This window comes from Giraffa tippelskirchi, chromosome X (genome assembly GCF_054371585.1).
Source record: "Giraffa tippelskirchi isolate mGirTip1 chromosome X, T2T-mGirTip1v1.2.pri, whole genome shotgun sequence".
NCBI lineage: Eukaryota > Metazoa > Chordata > Mammalia > Artiodactyla > Giraffidae > Giraffa > Giraffa tippelskirchi.
The window spans coordinates 95127842-95144674 of NC_137289.1; the positions used below are offsets into that span (position 1 = coordinate 95127842).

Consider the following 16833-nt stretch of genomic DNA (forward strand, 5'->3'; position numbering starts at 1 on the left):
TTTACCACAACAGTTATTGCTAATCATTGTTTTGCTCTCTTATTTTGAGGTCTATCTTCTCATTCAGTATTCATTTATTTAGAATACTTCCTTTAGTGTTTTCATCAAATAGAGTAAACTGGTGGAAGAGTCTTCAAATTATTTAGTGTCTGAACCTGTTGTTCTTTTGCTTTAAGGAGTGTTTTCTTGGGAGTGGGTATAGGATCTCTGCACTAGAGTCCTTCTTTTTAACTACACTTTTTATTTTTGTATTGGAGTGTAGCAGATTAACAATGTTGTGATAGTTTCAGGTGGCAAACAAAGGGACTCAGCCATACACATATAGGTATCCAAGAGTCCTTCTTTATTGATGGCCTATGAGAAGTGGCTTCTAAGATGGCTCCCAGTGATCCCAGACTCCTGGTAGTCAAGACTTTGTGTAATTCCCTCCATTTGTGTGACTCACTTCTAAGCAGTAGCATACCTTTAACACTGAGGAGATGCCACCTTCGTGATTTGCTTACAAGAGATTGTAGCTTGTGTCTTGCTAACAGACTCTCTTCCTTGTGGACTTAGTGAACCAACTTGCCGTGTTGGGGAGGCCTAGATAGCAGGGAACTCAGGACTGCCTTTGACGAATAGTATGAAACTGAGGCTCTCAGTCCAACAGCCCAGATGAACTGGATCCTGCAAACAACCACATAAATGAGCTTGGAAGAACATCCTTCCCCAGGTGAGCCTTCGGATGAGGCCCCAAGCCCTGCTGAGACCTTGATGGCAGCCACACGAGAGACCCTGAAACAGACAATCGAGCTATGCTGTGCCTAGGATCTTGACCCACAGAAACTATGAGATAATCAGTATGTGTTGTTTTCGACAACTCAGTTTATGGGGATGTGGAGACAGACAGGTAGGGACTGGAGGGTCAGTGATTTTGTGAAAGATACTAGGTGGGTTTCTGAAATGAAAACCATAGCATCCATCAGGAAAGTTCAGTGTTTGGCTGCTCCATGAGGCAGTTTTCAAAACTACGTGGGTCATTAATTGGTAGTCTGGGGAGACAGATAATTGGAAACCTGCGTGGGATGGGGCACTGCTGCACTTGTGTTGGTTATTATTCAGTGTTGTCATAGTCATCACTGTGGATTAGTAATATGAGGAGCCTGGCCATTCAAGTGACTTTGAAGTGTCCTCTGGCAGTCCCTGTAGTGCATCCATGGGTGGATTCTGCTGGTCAGTGAGTGATTGGCAGCGAGAGGAATCAGGGGTATAGTGCCAGGGACGTGAGGTGAGCAGAGACCAACATTTTTGAGTTGGTCAGTCACAGGGGGACTTGGTGCACACCTGGTTTCCAGGGTCTAAGAAAGGAGGGAGGATGAGTTTGAGTTTTGGCCTCTGTCAGAAAAGGGAAATTCAAGCAGGTTGCTGTGGATGTGCACAGAAATATGCAGAAGCTCAGTTTATGCCCACAAGATGTCCTCCTTCAGCCGGAGCATCTTGAAGACGATGGATAATAGGAGTATTGTTTATTGGGAGCCGACCCGGTATGGGGTTCAGAATCACAGACTGACTTTGGAGTCGGCTGACCTTGGCTTCAGTATTTCCTGGTCTTTCTACTTGCTAGTAGTGTGACCTTGGGATAACTGACTTAGCCTCATTGTGCTTCAACAGCTTCTGCTGTCAAATGGTTTTAATGATCATCATTGTCATGTAGCTGGCAAGGTTACAGCGAAAATTAAATGAGGTACCTGATATTGATCAGCAGGGCCTCAGGGCAGAGCAAGTGTGTCACAGGAGGGGCAGATTCCAGACTTGCTGCCCCTGAGATGAATCACCATCCCACTTCTGAGCGTGAGTACCACGTGGCTGGTGTCCCACATCCAGAGCCCTGCCTCTTTCAGTGAAAAATGTGATGTAGTTGATGGAGGAAAGGTGGGATGAAGGGTTAACCCCCAGAGCCTGGGAGAGGGGGAGGTCCAGGGTGTCTGCAGGCAGCAATGTTCAGGTAGGGTGACCACCAGCCCCAGCCTGGGAGACATTGCCCCCTGATGTCCAGCATGCCCCACTGGCTCTGTGGCAAAGGCTCAGCTGATCACCACCCGATCTTCTGTTTTCCTGATCCTTGGGGATTTGCTAATTTCCCCTCTACCCTCATCTAGGGCAGAAAATTCCTTTTTTTTTTTTTTTGGACCCTAGAGGATGGCCAGGTAGTAGGGTGAGCACAGTCTCTAGGGCCCTTCTAGTTCTTCCTCTTCTTCTCAAAGATGAATAAAGTGGCCTGAGAAGGTACATGAGTTGCCCAGGTCCCTGGGGTTGTGACTGTAATGAACTGGAGCCAGGTCTCCTGACTGTGTCCTCCACCCTCCCCACACTCCAGCCAAGACCAGCTTTCCCACTAAAAGTTCCCCTTGAAATTTTGCAAACAGAGGAGAATGAGGGAGCCAGACATTGCCCCACAGCTCCCTTCTTCTGACACTCCCGACTCTGCTGTCAACTTCGGGGACAGGCTGGTTGTCACAGGAGCTCAGTAAGACAGTATGTGTTATAAAACTGCATTACTTTAGTTTTGTTGATTATATGGATTTGAAATAGTTAAATGTATTTTATATTATTATATAGATTCATATATGTATATAAATATGTAAAAATGTATATTAATATATATGATTATATAAAAATAGTTTCATGTTTGTAACAGGAAGTGACACAATCTAAGTAGAAAGATGAAAATTAAAATGACCTCTAACTCTATTATCACCTAACTATCAATTCTATTAACGTTTTGATGTTTATGGTTTCAGACATTTTTTCTGTGTATGTGCATGTGTGTCTGTTCCTGAGTGTTTAATATATTAGTAATATATGCACACTTAGTTTATATGAAAATTAGAATTGTTTACCTTCATTTTTTGCTCTTTACACTAACTTAAACTTTTCTCCATGTCAGCAAATATTTTTGTATGCAAATTTAACAGTTGCATAATATTGAGTTTTTGCATGTATCATCATTTTTATAACCAATATACTGTTAATCTAGGAATCATTTTAGGAATCAGTGACCTAAAATAGACTGGAATGGGTGAATTTAACTCAGATGACCGTTATATCTAACACTGTAGGCAAGAATCCCTTAGAAGAAATCGAGTAGCCCTCACAGTCAGTGAAAGAGTCTGATGTGCAAGAGTCTGATACTTGGGTGCAATCTCAAAAATGACAGAATAATCTCTGCTCGTTTCAAGGCAAACCATTCAGTAGCACAGTAAACCAAGTCTATGCCCCAACCAGTAGTGCTGAAGAAGCGGAAGTTGAACAGTTCTATGAAGACCTACAAAACTTTCTAGAACTAACACGCAAAACAGATGTCCTTTTCATTATAGGCAACTGGAATGCAAAAGCAGGAAGTCAAGAGATACCTGGAGTAACAGGCAAATTTGTCCTGGAAGGACAAAACAAAGCAGGGCAAAGGCTAACAGGGTTTTGCCAAGAAAACGCACTGCTCATAGCAACACCCTCTTCCAACAACACACGAGAAGACTCTACACATGGACATCACCAGATGGTCAATACCAAAATCAGATTGATTATATTCTCTGCAGCCAAAGATGGAGAAGCTCTATATGGTTAGCAAACACAAGACCGGGAGCTGACTGTGGCTCAGATCATGAACTCCTTATTGCCAAATTCTGACTTTCATTGAAGAAAGTAGGGAAAACCGCTAGACCATTCAGGTATGACCTAAATCAAATCCCTTACGATTATGAGTGGAAGTGACAAATAGACTCAAGGGATTAGATCCGAAGGACACAGTGCCTGAAGAATTATGGACAGAGGTTCATGACATTGTACAGGAGGCACTGATCCAGAGCATCCCCAAGTAAAAAAAATGCAAAAAGGCAAAATGGTAGTCTGAGGAGGCCTTACAAATAGCTGAGAAAAGAAAAGAAGCTAAAGGCAAAGGAGAAAAGGAAAGATATACCCATTTGAATGCAGAGTTCCAAAGACTAGCAAGGAGAGATAAGAAAGCCTTCTTCAGTGATCGATGCAAAGAAATAGAGGAAAACAACACAATGGGAAAGACTAGAGATCTCTTCAGGAAAATTAGAAACACCAAGGGAACATTTCATGCAAAGATGGGCACAATAAAGGACAGAAATGTTATGGACCCAACAGAAGCAGGAGATATTAAGAAGAGGTGGCAAGAATACAGAGACGAACTATACAAAAAAGATCTTCATGAACCAGATAACCATGATGGTCTGATCACTCACCTAGAGCCAGACAACCTGGAGTGTGAACTCAAGTGGGCCTTAGGAAGCACCACTATGAACAAAGCTAGTGGAGGTGATCGAATTCCAGTAGAACTATTTCAAATCCTAATAGATGATGCTCTGAAAGTGCTGTGCTCAAATGCCAGCAGATTTGGGAAACTCAGCAGCGGCCACAGGACTGGCAAAGGTAAGTTTTCATTCCAATCCCAAAGAAAGGCAATGCCGAAGAATGTTCAAACTACTGCACAATTGCAATCACCTCACACGCTACCGAAGTAATGGTCAAAATTCTCCAAGCCAGGCTTCTTCAACTGTACGTGGACCGTGAACTTCCAGATGTTCAAGCTGCTTTTAGAAAAGGCAGACGAACCAGAGATCCAATTGCAACATCCGTTGGATCATTGAAAAAGCAAGAGAGTTCCAGAAAAACATCCACTTCTGCTTTATTGACTATGCTAAAGCCTTTGACTGTGTGGATCACAACAAACTGGAAAATTCTTCAAGAGATGGGAATAGCAGACCACCTGACCTGCTTCCTGAGAAATCTGTATGCAGGTCAAGAAGCAACAGTTAGAACTGGACGTGGTAGAACAGACTGGTTCCAAATCGGGAAAGGAGTACGTCCAGGTTGTATACTGTCACCCAGCTTATTTAACCTCTATGCAGAGTACATCATGGGAAATGCCTGGCTGGATGAAGCACAAACTGGAATCAAGATTGCCGGGAGAAATATCAATAACTTCACAGGTGCAAATTTCAGCACCCTTAAGGCAGAAACCAAAGAGAAACTAAAGAGCCTCGTGATGAAAGTGGAAAAGGAGAGTGAAAAAGCTGGCTTAAAACTCAACATTCAAAAACCGAAGATGATGGCACCCGGTCCCATCACTTCATGGCAAATAGATGGGGAAACAATGGAAACAGTGAGAGACTTTATTTTCTTGGGCTCCAAATCACTGCAGATGGTGACTGAAGCCATGAAATTCAAAGACACTTGCTTCTTGGAAGAAAAGCTATGACAATCCAAGAGAGCGTGAAAAACATCAGAGACATTACTTTGCCCACAAAGGTCCGTCTAGTCAAAGCTATGGTTTTTCCAGTAGTCATGTATGGATGTGAGAGTTGGACCATAAAGAGAGCTGACGGGCAGAGAATTGATGCGTTTGAACTTTGGTGTTGGAGAAGACTCTTGCGAGTCCCTTGGACTGCCAGGAGATCCAACCAGTCAATCTGAAAGGAAATGAGTCCTGAATATTATTGGAAGGACTGATGATGCAGCTGAAGCTCCAATACTTTGGCCACATGTTGTGAGTAACTGACTCATTAGAAAAGACCCCGTTGCTGGGAAAGATGAAGGCTGTAGGAGAAGGGGACAACAGAGTATGAGATGGTTGGATGGCATCACCAACTCGATGGGCATGGGTTTTAGCATGCTACGGGAGTTGGTGATGGAAAGGGAAGCCTGGCGTGCTGCAGTCCCTGGGGTCGCAAAATTTGGACACAACTGAGCGAATGAACTGTACTGATACTGTTAGTAAACATGCATGAAGGATAGTTTGGGTTTTGACAATTAATACCACTGTAGTTACATTTCTGCACTTAAACCTTTCTTCATATAGGTGACTGATTTCTAGAAATTGAAGTCTTGGATCACGGTGTAAGGAAAAATATTTAACAACTTAGGAGGGGATAGTCGGTACACATAGTCCCAGTGAGAAACCTGCCTTTTCTAAGTGTCACACAATCATATCAGTTACAGATACACAGCTTGTGGCCATAGAAATATGGTGCTCCTTGGGTCTCCCACAGGGTGCGACCCCCAGCTGAAGTGTGGGTGTTTTCAGACGGGTGGATCTGATCTCTACAACACTTATGACTTCACAGACCAAGCTCCTTCCCAAAAAAGCAGGAAGTAACCAAGTTTTTAATGAGTTATCATTAATTCATGTATTTGTTTTTTTGCATCCATTGCTTTCCCAGTGTCTTTAGGGGGCCTTTAAGAATCCCTGAAGCATAGCCAAAGCAATCTTGAGAAAGAAGAATGGAACTGGAGGAATCAACCTGCCTGACTTCAGGCTCTACTACAAAGCCACAGTCATCAAGACAGTATGGTACTGGCACAAAGATAGAAATATAGATCAATGGAACAAAACAGAAAGCCCAGAGATAAACCCACACACCTATGGACACCTTATCTTCGACAAAGGAGGCAAGAATATACAATGGAGAAAAGACAATCTCTTTACCAAGTGGTGCTGGGAAAACTGGTCAACTAGTTGTAAAAGAATGAAACTAGAACACTTCCTAACACCATACACAAAAATGAACTCAAAATGGATTAAAGATCTAAATGTAAGACCAGAAACTATAAAACTCCTAGAGGAAAACATAGGCAAAACCCTCTCTGACATAAATCACAGCAGGATCCTCCATGACCCACCTCCCAGAATATTGGAAATAAAAGCAAAACTAAACAAATGGGACCTAATTAAAATTAAAAGCTTTTGCACAACAAAGGAAACTATAAGCAAGGTGAAAAGACAGCCTTCAGAATGGGAGAAAATAATAGCAAACGAAGCAACAGACAAACAATTAGTCTCAAAAATATACAAGCAACTCCTGCAGCTGAATTCCAGAAAAATAAACGACCCAATCAAAAAATGGGCCAAAGAACTAAACAGACATTTCTCCAAAGAAGACATACAGATGGCTAACAAACACATGAAAAGATGCTCAACATCACTCATTATTATTAGAGAAATGCAAATCAAAACCACAATGAGGTACCATTTCACACCAGTCAGAATGGCTGCTATCCAAATGTCTACAAGCAATAAATGCTGGAGAGGGTGTGGAGAAAAGGGAACCCTCTTACACTGTTGGTGGGAATGCAAACTAGTACAGCCACTATGGAGAACAGTGTGGAGATTCCTTAAAAAACTGGGAATAGAACTGCCATATGACCCAGCAATCCCACTGCTGGGCATACACACTGAGGAAACCAGAATTGAAAGAGACGCGTGTACCCCAATGTTCATCGCAGCACTGTTTACAATAGCCAGGACATGGAAGCAACCTAGATGTCCATCAGCAGACGACTGGATAAGGAAGCTGTGGTACATATACACAATGGAATATTACTCAGCCATTAAAAAAATACATTTGAATCGGTTCTATTGAGATGGATGAAACTGGAGCCCATTATACAGAGTGAAGTAAGCCAGAAAGAAAAACACCAATACAGTATACTATTGCATATATATGGAATTTGAAAGATGGTAACGATAACCCTATATGCGAGACAGAATAAGAGACACAGATGCATAGAACAGTCTTATGGACTCTGAGGGAGAAGGTGAGGGTGGGACGTTCTAGGACAATAGCATGGAAACATGCATATTATCATATGTGAAAGAGAACTCCACTCCATGTTCGATGCATGAGACAAATGCTCAAGGCTGGGGCAATGGGATGGCCCAGAGGGATGGGGTGGGGAGGGAGGTGGGAGGGGGGTCCAGGACGGGGAACACATGTAAACCCATGGCTGATTCATGTCAATGTATGGCAAAAACTACTACAATACTGTAAAGTAATTAGCCCCCAACTAAAATAAATAAATTTATTTGAAAAAAAAAAAAAGAATCCCTGAAGCAAAATGTCCAGCTATGACTCTATAAATTTAGGTCAGAGGAGATATAGAGAGAATGAACAAAGTCAGCACCAAGATCTATCTTGAGTGTAGACAGTTGTGCCTGATAGTCCTGCAAAGTAAATAAAATTGAGCTATAAGTTTCTTTCTTACCTTCCTATTAGATGCAGCTGGAAAAGAAATGCAGTCATTTGCAAGATTTACATTGGTCACAGATAGAAAATATGCCAATTCTTCCAGGGTAAATGTTTCCTGATAATTGAATTTCAAAAACAAGTTTGATCTCCTTATGGAGTGTAGATGAGTTAACCTTGTACTTTATCATCTAAATCAGGGCACTTTAGAATGCGGAAGGGGCATCGTTAATAATTATGGTGGGGGACTTCCTTCCTGGCAGTCCAGTAATTAGGACTCTGTGGTCTCACTGCTGAGGATCTGGGTTCAATCCCTGGTCAGGGAACTAAGACCTCACAAGCTGTGCAATGCAGCCATTAAGAATAGTAATAGTGGTTATACCAAACAACAGGTGTAAACTGGAAAAGGGGTCGGCCTAAGGAAAAAGACAGAGTGTTATCGACAGTAATCTTGTCGTTAAGTGTATTGTAGTAGGGTCTGCCACAGCCGTCTTCTAGAAAACGGTTCTCACATATATATGTATCTCACATATTCTCTATCCGTTCGTTTGTCTATGTAGTCCTCATTTTTAGTAAAGAACAACTATTACTGCATGAAAACTGAATTTCAGAAATTTCAGTTATATTTTCTCTTACAAAATGTTCTTTTATATTAGGTATTTAGTAACAGGCATACTATGTTTTATACTAGGATTAAAACTCATTAAGGACTTTGCAGGTGGCACAGTGGATAAGACTCCACTTGCCAACACAGGGGACATAGGTTGGATTCCTGGTCCAGAAAGATTCCTGCAGTAGGAGGAGGGGGGTTGTTTGGATCTGAGGATAGAGATCTGTGATATTTACAGTGCCCCAGTGGTACCCTCAGTTTATTGCATGGGAGCAAGACAGAGAATTATCTTCTAAGACATACAACTAGGGGAGAGGGTGGAAATTTAGGATGGAACAGTCCCCCTTCTGAGATTTACCACTGGATGATCTGAGGAATGGGCAAGTCAGGGAGGTTCACAAGCTACCAATGATAAGATAGCATTAGAGAAGACTGGGGAGGTGTCAGAGTGGTCATGAGGGAGTTCAGGGTATTTCACATTCAGCACACACAGAAGGTTTCCTTCCAGTATGAACATTCAGGTGTACAATGAGGTACGACTTCTGGGTAAAGATTTTCCCACAGTCACTGCATTCATAAGGTTTTTCACCAGTATGAATTCTCTGATATGTAATCAAGACTGACTTGTAAGTGAAGGCCTCTCCACATTCAGTATAAACATAAGTTCTTTGTCCAGTCCGAGTCTTCTGGTGTAGAAGGAGATTGGATCTTTCGGTGAAGACCTTCCCACATCTTGTGCACGTATGGGTTTTTACCCTGTGTGAGTTCTTCTATGCTCATGCATTGGATTTGGAAGGGAAAGATGTCCCATAGTCACTGCATTCATACGGCTTCTCTCCACTATGAAATTTCTGATGTGCGGTCAGGTGGGTCTTCTGGATAAAAGCCTGCCTACATTCAGTGCATATGCAGGGTTTCACTCCTGTGTGAATTCTCTGATGCAACCTCACTATTGACTGATGAGTGAAAGTCTCATCACACTCATTGCATTCATAGGGTTTTCCCACAGACTGGGTTGGAAAAAGAGGTGTGGCTTCTGAGTGAAGACCTTTCCACATTCACTGCATACATAGGCTATCTTCCCAGTAAGAAATTTTCAATGAGGAATGTGTTCTTGTTTCTGGCTGAGGGCTTTCCCACACTGATTAGGTTCACAGAATTTCTCATTTAGATGAGAATTAACATAGTATAGAAAAGGGAATAACTAAAATTTGACTACGACCAACAATCTTCTCAAGGTTTTTCTTATGTTACTTCTGTTAGGACTTGTAAGTTTAACCTATACTTCAAACCATTTCCAAATGTATCATATTTAAGGGGTTGTTCTTATGAACTAACTATGGGCTCACGTAAGTTATTATTCCAGTGTACTTACATTCACAATCTCTATACTTATTCAATGTGTTCTTATTGATGAAAGCAACATGACACAAAGGTGTATTTTGGTTTCCCTTATATTTATCTGGTCATTGTATTGTCACAGTTTTTGTTTAAAATGAATGCAGCTGCTGCTGCTGCGAACTTGCTTCAGTCATGTCTGACTCTGTGTGACCCCATAGATGGCAACCCACCAGGCTCCACCGTCCCTAGGATTCTCCAGGCAAGAGTACTGAAGTGGGTTGCCACTGCCTTCTCCGTTAAAATGAATAATCATTTTAATTAAAAAGAAACAATGAATAATTCCTCTTGAATTCATCCAGTTTCTCATTGTGAAATGAAGCTTTTACGGTAATCTACTCTATGATTTCAGTCTCAGGTTTCTTTATTAAAAGGAGAAAAAGAAGGCAAAATTCAAACTTAGAACAGTTAGCCAAATATAGAGGAGCTACATGCAAGTGATCCAGGTTGGACACAGGGAAAGCAGATGAGGATGAGGATGATGATGATAGAGAACACTCCTATCGCTCTCTGTTTATGCTATGTGCTTATAGTTTTTAGGACATGCCAGGCACTGTCCTATGTGACACAGAAGTATGTACACACATATAAACTCATTTAATTCTCTCAGAAACCGTAAGAGCTGGATACTATTAAACATTATTTAAAAAGGAAACTAAAGGCCAGAACAAGTAAATACTTTTCTCAAGATGGCATGGGTCATATGCAGGAGAGATTAAAACAATGCAGCACGTCTCCACTTACATAGTCTATCTGGTACCCATTTGGGGGCTTCCCTGGTGGCTCAGATGATAAAGAATCCACCTGTTAATGTAGGAGACACAAGAGACACGAGTTCCATCCCTGGGTCGGGAAGATCCCCTGGAGAAGGGAATGGAAACCCACTCCGGCATTGCTGCCTGGGAAATCCCATGGACAGAGGAGCCAGGTGGGCTACAGTCCACGGGGTCGCAAAGAGTCGGACACGACTGAGTGACTAAACATGCACCTACATAGTACCCATTTAGTTCTTCCAGCAGCTCAGCTTTACCCTAAGTAACGTACCAACTCAGCTGGAAGGGAAAATCACTGATGCTTTGTACAGAAGATGAAATACAATAGGTTTTAATATTAAATAGAATGAATAAGTTATGCTATTATCCCATTATACTAAATTTTAAAATATTGAGCCTGATCAGATCATGAAATCCAGTTTGTTTTCCTCGTTTAGTTAGGCTAAAATAGTGAAATCTAGAACTTTGTCTTATCCCTGCCAAGCTTCACTATTCTTTCACTCCTATGCTGTACTCTTTATATCCACAAGCCTCATTTCATTTATTCTAGAGATCTTATGCATCCCGATTCACAGGCATGGATTGAGACTTCTTCCAACTTTCTACTTCATTTAGTATATATGTACAAAATTCTCTAGAGCCAATAATATCTAGTTACAGTTAACACCATTCAATGTAAAATGTTAATGCCTGTGCTGAAAATAATTATCTTTAACATTCTGAGCCCATAGACTTCCTTATCAGCACATAAATAGAGTCATCAGTCTGGAAACATAGCTATGAACGTGAGTTTGTATTCTGCCAGTCGTGGAAGTGAAAGTCGCTCAGTCGTGTCCAACTCTTTGCAACTCCATGGACTGAACAGTCCCATGGAATTTTCCAGGCTTGAATACTGGAGTGGGTTGCCTTTCCCTTCTCCAGGGGATCTTCTAAACCAAGGGATCGAACCCAGGTCTCCCACATTTCAGACAGACTCTTTACCAGCTGAGCCACAAGGGAAGCCCAGAAATACTGGAGTGGGTAGCCTATCCGTTCTTCACAGGATCTTCCTGACCCAGGAATCAAGCCGGTGTCCCCTGCGTTGCAGGCGGATTCTTTAACAACCAAGCTATGAGGGAAGCCGTGAGTCATGAACGTGTCCTCAAAACATCCAGCTTATTCCCCACTCCAATAATTATTCACATACACGTCTTCCATTCATTTGGCTCTTTCTGCTCTTTGTGCCAGTTCAAAATACATATGTGATTCATAGACCAGTTAAGAGCACTATGCTCTGAAAATTAGTCCACAGTCTCACCACAACTTTAGGGAGACATAATTTTCTCTGAATGTTAAAAGCAGACTTTATCTATGCTGCCCGCCTTGATGCTTTTTGAGGGAGAGTTGTCTCCTTCACTAGAGTGATTAATGCACAAGGCTGAATTCTTTTTTGTTTTCAAGCCATTTCCCCCTTCCTACTAACGAACTCTTTTTGACACACTTTAAAAATAAAAACCCACTGAAACATCTCCAAAACACTATTAATGTCAGTACTTGAACTGTTTGCTCCATTTTTCCACTAGAAAATTTAAGGATAAAATATTATTAATTGTTTAAAGTTTCCTCATAGGTATAGGATGGAATACAATCATGTACCACACAATCGAAAAACATTATCTTTAAAGATATATTTCTGGAAAGAAAGCAAAAAAATGATTAACATGGGTAGTCCCTGGGGAAGAGAACCGGAGCGTAGAGGTGAGAGTGAGATGTTTTAGTGTCTACTCTTTCACACATCTGAATTTCAAAGTTTGTGAATGTGTCATCTCTACAAACAAACAAACTCTGACATCAGATTGTATACTCTTGCTCATCACCCTATACCTCATCCTCAGCTGCTAACTTTGTGGTGTTTCAATTTCTCTTATAATCTGCTACTTTCAATGTTAATTGGATTTCTTATCCATGTGGGGTTCCATTCCGTGAAGTGCTTGTTCTTATTGTTCTATCCATTTGTAACTGTAGATATTTTGCATTTTCCTTCTTGATGAGTACCTTCTTTTCTTTATCCAAACTTTTTCCTTCCAATTAAATTAAAAATTAAATAGAGGGGGGAAAGTTTTTATTTGCTCTGAGTTCTATGGGATGGTGGGGGTGAGAAAAGGAAAAAAAAAATATTAGATACTGGAGTGATTAAGGGCCCAATTTTATGGAACAGGTGAAGCCTGTATCAAAATAGAGCCCTAAATAATCAATAGCCCAGACACAGAGAGAAATTTCCTATGTAGGAAGCATTAAGAAAACTGGAGTTAAACATGAGTTGTGGAAGATATACAGATACAAGTTTGAGTTAGAAATAAGGGGCCTGCTGTCATTAAGAGCAAAGTTTCATTATCATGTGCTACATAATAGGGAGTAACTGCAATTTTATTTCATAAGGCTAGCACAAGATAAATGTCATGGTTTAGGTAATGATATCTGTCAGTAGCACTTAAAATAAACTTGTCAAAAAATGGAATTAGTTATCCCATTAAGAACAGAATGATTCAACCAGGATACAATATGGACTTGTGTTGTGGTGACAGAGATGGGACTTAAAAGGGTGGGGGGGGCATTTAAATAACACTTTCAAAAAGAGAAAAAAAGAGGAATTGCAGAGTGAAGAATGTTGGAGAACAATATCTGATTTGGGCAATGATGATTCCAGTTAATAATATATTTAGAGTGAAAGAACTGCACAGTGAGGAATGTCACTCCACATAGGTAAATTTTGGTACTAAGGTACAGACATAATGCAAGGACTAAGGGTATCACTATATGAGTCAGTAGAACAGGAAAATAAAACGTGTTCAGAATGGATGGAAGATTCCATTAAGGAAGGGACGAGCAGAGGACAGTAGACAGCGCCTTTCAGTTAAAGGGAATGGAAGGAAAAAAGTTTGTAAAAAGAAAACAAGGTACTCATCAACAAGGAAAATGCAAAATATCTACAGTTACAGATGGATAGAACAATAAGAACAAGCACTTCACAGAATGGAACCCCACATGGATAACAAATCCAATTAACATTCAAAGTAGCAGATTATAAGAGAAATTGAAACACCACAAAGTTAGCAGCTGAGGATGAGGTATAGGGTGATGAGCAAGAGTATACAATCTGATGTCAGAGTTGACATATATAAAACAAAATGAGGTTGGTTTTAGATGACATTGAGAAGCTGGAGAGGAAATGGAAAGGGATTGGCAGGAGCAAGGGCGGGAATTGGTTCTTTTGAAAGGAAGCAGAGCCATGAAATCCGAACACATAAGGACAAAAACTATGGTGGGGAGGGGGGCAGGACAAAAGAAGCACAAAGTAGGGAAGGAAAAAAATAACTAGGAAAGCAAGGTGCCTGAGATGGTAGCGTGGCATGTGATCTAGAGTACAGGGGTAGGGGGAGAAGGGCAGATAGCTCTCCTGCCAAAAAGCCAAGCAAAGAAGACAATGGATATTCCCAAGGGTCATACTAGGACATGGCATTTAAGTATTAAAGGGGCTTCTGTCAACTCTGCCTAAGCAACCCTAAAAGTTTAGAGACATTATTTTTTTACAGAAACAGTTTACAGTTTTTAGTGAATCTGTAAACCAAAAAGCTCTCGTTTCCAAGTAAAAACAAATTCCAGATCATGTAGATGTTTATAGTGACTAGTTTACCTAAACATATATCCATGTTCAGTTGTAAGATGTTAACTAAAATTCTGTGACAAATATGCTTTTTCTTAAATACCAAGAACATTAGAGAATTAATGCAGTCCTAAGGGTAATCTAGTGGTCACTAAGTTTTTCTTAAGCCTTCACTTAAGATGCTGTTATTTCTAGCACAGGTAAGCAGGCACAGTCTTTCATATGATCAAACACTGGAATCTTTGATTGCTACCATAACAGCTGGCTTGCAAACAAGTAGCCAGCCATTTAAAGAATGTTTTAAATGAACAACTTGCAAACCCCAGGGTTGGATAAACCCTCAGAATGCATTTACAGCCATAGCAACTGTGCTTAAAGACTGTACGGGTTGTTCTTCTGAAATGAGATCTCTCAAAGCAGTAGAGTTCAAAATAAACGATTTTAATTAAAACTGGCATAGGCACAATTTTCCCACCAATTTGTGTGTGTCAAGCATTTAGTGAACTTTTCCACTTGAAAAAGTGATATAGAAAACCAGATACCATGTTTTACTAATTACAGAGCCTTCAGGAGACACCACATCTCTGCTGACCAGAGCGTTTATAGGGAAATTAATTTCCTGCTCCAATCTCCTGCTCTGCATCTTCTGTTCCTTGATTCATGCTTGAGGAGCTTTCACTTTACTTTTGGTTTTGTCACTTGGCTTGCCTGTCCGGGTTTGGGCCTGCTGACCCTGCCCACTTGAAGAGGCAGCCTGCTGTGCTGCTTTCTGCTTTAACACTATCCAATCAAATGCATAGTCATGTTGGTAATTCAGGGTCCTGAAAAGAGTGCGGAATAGCTGCCTCAGGTACGCATAATCTGGGGCTTCGTCAAAGGACAGCCCACGACAGTGCTTTAAGTACATGGCAAATGCTACAGGAAATCCGTCACATAAGACTTCAGCAGGTGTGGTCATCTTCATTTTGCTAATCTTTTTACATGTTTGCTTCATTGTTGGAGCCTTTAGTCCCTGCCATGGCAGGCTGCCTCTACAAAAATACATCAAAAGATATCCTAACGATTCCATGTCATCTCGGCGACTTTGTTCACCCCCAAGATGTGTGTTGAGGCTAACAAAGTCGGGTGTTCCACTCAGATGTTTACCGTCTCTATAGGGTATGTGTTGCCCTGTCCTGCTGTCTCTGTACTTCTTGGCCAAACCAAAATCAATAAGGAACAACCTCTTCCACTGCTGCCCAGTACCCATGACAAAATTTTCTGGTTTAATATCTCTATGTATCATATTCATTGTATGGACATATTCGAGTCTACTGATCATCTGATTAGCTAACATCAGTATAGTTTTCATCGTGAACCTTCTTGAACAGAAATTGAAGAGGTCTTCGAGGCTGGGTCCCAGAAGATCCATCACTAGCACATTGTATTCTGTTTCCTGACCACACCATCGTATCTGGGGGATGCCAACCCCACCCTCAAGGATACTGTAGAGTTCCTTTTCATGTATCAAGAGCGGCTGCCTCACCTTCCGTGATTCTAATTTTACGGCCACTTCTTCGTGGTTGGTGAGGTCAATCGCCAAATAAACGTCCCCGAAAGAGCCAGAGCCGATGTGCCGTACCAGTTTATATCTCCCTCCGACAATGAAATCAGCCTTGTATCCGCTGCTGCTCGCCATCCTGAGAGACAAAGATGGCGTTAGGGTTAAGCCCCAGCACCTCTAAGGGGACGATGGACGCCCGTAGGGCTCGTCCACGGAGCAAGGCTGTGAAGGCAGGCTAGGAACAGAAAACGCTGGCTGTTTCTCAGCGTTACAGGGCCCAGAATCGGCCAAGGGGAACCTGACCACCGCTACTGTCAGGTTTCTTTTCACCAGCCCTCAGATTGTTAAGGGGGTTCTCACCTTTAGCAGGCTGAGCCACTTGTTTCTGGCGGCGGCCGCGGCCTCGCTTTCGCGGCGAATTCGGGGGCTGGGGAGCCGTGAAGTTACGGTGGTGATACCGCTGCCACCACGGCCGCCGGCTCCGGTCAGGCCAGGCGAGATCCCTCGTCACCCCGCCGACGCTGCCATCTTGGTACAACGGCTGCAGCCAACACAAACTGCCCCGAGTTCCAGGAGGGCGCTTCGTGGCGCAGAGAACTCTGGGAAAGGAATCACGGGCGCTCTTAGAACCTTCAAGCCAGATTCTCTTCAGAGCCTTTCAAAGGCATCAGCCTCTCCTAGAAAAACAGATCTACTCCACGGCCCCATCTCCTCAGCTCACACATCTGAGCAGCTGTGATGTGGGGTTTCCTCCTGCAATGTCCGTGGGCCCTCTCCTTGCTCCAGCTTGAAGATGACCTCTGGTTTGGGAACTTGGTTCCCTGTGAACAGGACACGAT

General features: G+C 42.0%; 1 protein-coding gene and 1 pseudogene across 2 annotated transcripts in view; both read right to left on the reverse strand.

Moving 5' to 3' along the window:
• The window catches only part of LOC145535705 (uncharacterized), a 54488-nt gene that overhangs the window by 10192 nt on the left and 27463 nt on the right, over positions 1 to 16833 (reverse strand). The window contains 1 exon segment of the mRNA XM_081564076.1: positions 16718 to 16815. Coding sequence (XP_081420202.1) covers positions 16718 to 16815 — 98 coding nt within the window.
• LOC145535542 (casein kinase I pseudogene) lies at positions 14872 to 16558 on the reverse strand (annotated as a pseudogene). The gene is made up of 2 exons (XR_014075457.1): positions 16355 to 16558; positions 14872 to 16130 (listed from the first exon to the last, which is right to left on the reverse strand). The product of XR_014075457.1 is annotated as a casein kinase I pseudogene (transcript).